We start from the raw sequence: 3,985 nt of genomic DNA on the forward strand, positions 1-3,985 counted from the left end.
TCTAAACTGTCATATTTGCTAAGCAATTTCCTCAACAGATCTACTTGTAGTGTATTCTTCTCTAGTTCCTTTTCAAGAACTGCACATTGTAATGTATACACATCTTCAGCTGTCTTTTTCGTCTTGCTGGGTGTCTGCTGTATGCTGCAAGAAAAAACACCACATTCAAAATAATTACTGTATAAATAACCATTATAAGTTAATTGGGGCATAATCAAGTTCTGCCAACTTTTAACAGTCCCTTTTTCCTAGAGGGTGTCTCATCAGTTGTATTATAATGGAACAATTATTTCTTTTTTTGTCTACTTATTTGAATTTTTAGTAACCATGAGGTGTGCATCAAAGTTAGGGAGCCTTTGATTTTTAGGTTGGGGAAGGAGTCTCATAGAAATTAGAAAAAATAGGCAGGACAGGATTTTTGAGAAGAAGTAAAAAATATCATGATAAAACACTTTACAAGAAAAAGGCAGGATGACAATTTATGTAAAAAAAGTCACGCACCGGGTAATCTAAAGAGAAAAGAAGACAGGACCAAAAAGATTGAAAAATTAAAAGGCAAGACAGAAATTACAACAACAACCAAGGCAGGACAAAATTCCCGCCCCCCCCCCCCCCCCACCTTAAAAAAAGGTTGAGTGCTCACACACTCTCTCAGTAATCTGTTTAGGTCAGTGGTTTTTCATTCATATTGTATTTTTTATGATTTTCTAATTTTCCTTTTTTTTTAATCCATTGGCATTGCATGGTCTTTTATAAGGTATGGGTTTTTATCATTGTCAAAGGCTGCACAGTTACCTTATAGCTTACATCCACTTTATTTTAACTTTGCCTTTTTTAATCCATTGCATGGTCTTTTATACGCTATCGGTTTTTATCATTGTCGAAGGCTGCACAGTTACCTTATAGCTTATATCCATGCACTTTATTTTAACTTTGCTAGATAGATGTCCTATTGACAATCATACCCCATCTCCTTTTTTGGGACGTCCGACGATCAATTTTTCAACGGCAGCTTTCAGATATGTGTTTGTTACTTTTGTAGGGAATTTCTTATGATTTTCTAATTTTCTGTTAAGAGCTTAGACGAATATAAAATTTATGAGATCATTCTATCTCAAAATTGTGAACCGAACACAAATGGAGACTTATATAACTGTTGAACGTATATAACTGCTGATGTCATGAAATAAGAAATTGCTTGTGGTAAATATGTAGTAACATTACCTGCATGAACTTGAAGATCTTTTTGACTGGGAAGATGCTGAAATACTTGGTCCTGGAGATGTGGCATTTCTATCAGTCCCTTCAGCATCATCGGCTACAGGGCAGGTCTACTCATTGTTCTGCAAGTTTTCATGATGTCTGTCTAAGGCTCTCATCCAGACAGATTCTTCTGCTGTAGGTCTGGGGGTAGCTGTGGCAGTGCATTGAGACTGGCTTCCATTTGTGGTGGAAATAGCTTCTAAAATATCAAGTAAAGAAATAGCAATAGAAATTCTTGTAAAGATTCTTAGTGAGATTAAATCTATACAAATAGATAATTTTAAAGCCTTTTATAGCTGGCTATGCTGTATGGGCTTTGCTCTTTGTTTAAGGTTGCACAGTGATCTTTTTGGTCTCTTGTGTACAGTTGTCTCATTGGCAATTATACCACATCTTCTTTTTTTAATATATATATACGGACAATGACCTGAATTTTTCATAGGTGACATGTGAGGGAAAAAAATGGTTTTATTTCAAAGTAAATTATATTGATTTTTTTACCTTTTTTACAAATGACCTATGAAATGGTTAAGAACAAATGTGAAAGCTTAAACATATAATACTCATGCAATTATAGTATATTATATGTTATTCAGGTCTCAGGCAAGGTATATAATGTGACATTCCCGGCTTAGAGTTTATATCCCCTGAGCCGAAGCCCTGTTTTCATTTTTTATTGGTTTTTTTTTCATATTAAGAAGGTCACTTTGAAAGTAAACTGATTTTTTTTATTTTGAAAACAGAAGTACAAAGAGGAATAACTCTTAGATTATTCATTTGCAAGATTATAAGAAACAGGCTATAGTCTTTCTTCTATGGTGTAAGCAACTGATAAGTTCTTATCTGTACATGAAATTATATATTTTAAACTTAATAAGTTATTATTTTAATTGATTTAAACAGTTTCATCACTTTAAAACAGTTTCAAATTCTTTTAAAGTCATATCTCCGTAAAAAATATCTTTTCAATGTTACAAGGGAAAAAAAGCGGCAATAGCAAAACAAAAAACAACACGATGGTGAAAGAAGGTTGTGCAATCAAAATAAAGATTAATAAAGGTTACATACTGTTTCAGGGATATCCAAATGCAAAAGTGTAAGTGAATAATTCAATCCTTTATGTACAAGTGATTACTAGTTGCGCATAAGTATGAAAATTTAAAAGTAGTTTGACATGTATATATTTTTAGAACATGTCAAGGTCAAATATATTTAAAGCGAGGAAATCCCATGCTATGGGAAACCCTTCTGTCAAAGCAGACGACCGATAGCGTAAACTTATTTTCTATATCTACAGGTTAAAATCAAAGTTTTTAAGTCAAATTAAAGAATGAAATAAGAGTAAATTTAAATTGAATTTAAAAAAAACATACCATTGCAAGTTATTTCTGTCTCCAAGCCACCAACTCCAATGAATGAGGCACTATCCCTCATAGCATTAACTATATTTTCTTCGGCAACAGTTAGCTGTGTGGGTGGTGGTCCACCTCCAGTTTTGTCCATTTCCTTTCTGTTGTTGGTGAACTTCTCTTTGGCACCCCGACACATATTGCGGTATTTGTTCCTGACTTCTGTCTCACTCCTCATACAAACACCCAACGCATTGACTTCCTCTGTAATGAGTTTCCATAGCTCATTATTCTTCTGGTTAATAACTTCTTGGGAAAATCCCCCTTTCAATAACTCCAACTCATGAGTAACTCTGAAACTTATAAGGTTGGCCTCAATTGATGTGAAACTAGCTTTTCTGTCTCTAGGCAATTTTTTTGCAGACAATTCAGCCATCTTGGTAACAGGAAGTGAAGATTTTCTGTGCATTATGGGTAACATTTTAACGACAAAAAATTTAACGACTCTTATCGCAGTGTTAGTTAACATTGTCGTTAAAAAAATTTGAACAACACATTTTAACGCATATGTTAGCTAACGACTTAGTTAAGATTTAACGACTCGTTAGCCTTAATCATCGTTAAGGCTAACGACATTTTTGAACAACTGGGCCCTGAACTCCAGGCAAATTCAGAAAGTTCATAAATACTGACAAAATCAAACGCTATCAATGAACGGATCAAGTGAAAGACAACCGCATTATAACTGACTTGGTTTTTTGAATGTTAGCCTCTGACCTGCAGCAACAATAAAATATATGCAAATTAAGCTTGTATCTGCGTGTGTGCTGAAAAATAGGACACATACAAACAACCTTTCAAATTGATCATCTTTTGCAAATGTATCTTAAGAGTCAGTAAATATCTTCAAACCTTAAGGTAGTTGTGGAGGTGACAAATCAATGCTTTTAAAAGTCTACAGCTCTATCATGTCTATGAATGATTTGTACAACCAAATAATTGAATTCATTTCAATTCAAATGTGTAAACTTTGAACAAAACTTTTATGACAAATACATAGTAAGTATACAATATAACTGGAATTCACACGTATATGTATAGACGAGTGTTTAATTATAGTAAAGAGTTATATATCCTCAGTTATAATGAACTTTCAATGTAGCCTCAATTCATTTACTTATGATGGTGTTGATGAATTCGACAGAAAGATCACCTCATCTTCATCCTACGAATCTTGAACAGAAAAGTTTATTTCCTAATTCTTAAAACAATCTCAGTTTCCTATTGAATTAACAATTTAATAAAATAAAATGATTTTCATCTTCTAAAATATTACATCTAAAGCATAATCTCTGTTTACTAGGATTATTAGA

The 3,985-nt window shown here is 33.2% G+C and overlaps 1 protein-coding gene across 1 annotated transcript; it reads right to left on the reverse strand.

The window, feature by feature from the left end:
- Positions 1-2,062: 2,062 nt before the first annotated feature.
- On the reverse strand, positions 2,063-3,048 carry LOC134727883 (uncharacterized). The gene is made up of 2 exons (XM_063592278.1): positions 2,637-3,048; positions 2,063-2,106 (listed from the first exon to the last, which is right to left on the reverse strand). Exons 1-2 carry the CDS (start codon positions 3,046-3,048, stop codon positions 2,063-2,065), a joined length of 456 nt encoding a protein of 151 aa, XP_063448348.1.
- Positions 3,049-3,985: the final 937 nt, after the last annotated feature.

Source organism: Mytilus trossulus, chromosome 8 (assembly GCF_036588685.1).
Source record: "Mytilus trossulus isolate FHL-02 chromosome 8, PNRI_Mtr1.1.1.hap1, whole genome shotgun sequence".
Taxonomy (NCBI): domain Eukaryota; kingdom Metazoa; phylum Mollusca; class Bivalvia; order Mytilida; family Mytilidae; genus Mytilus; species Mytilus trossulus.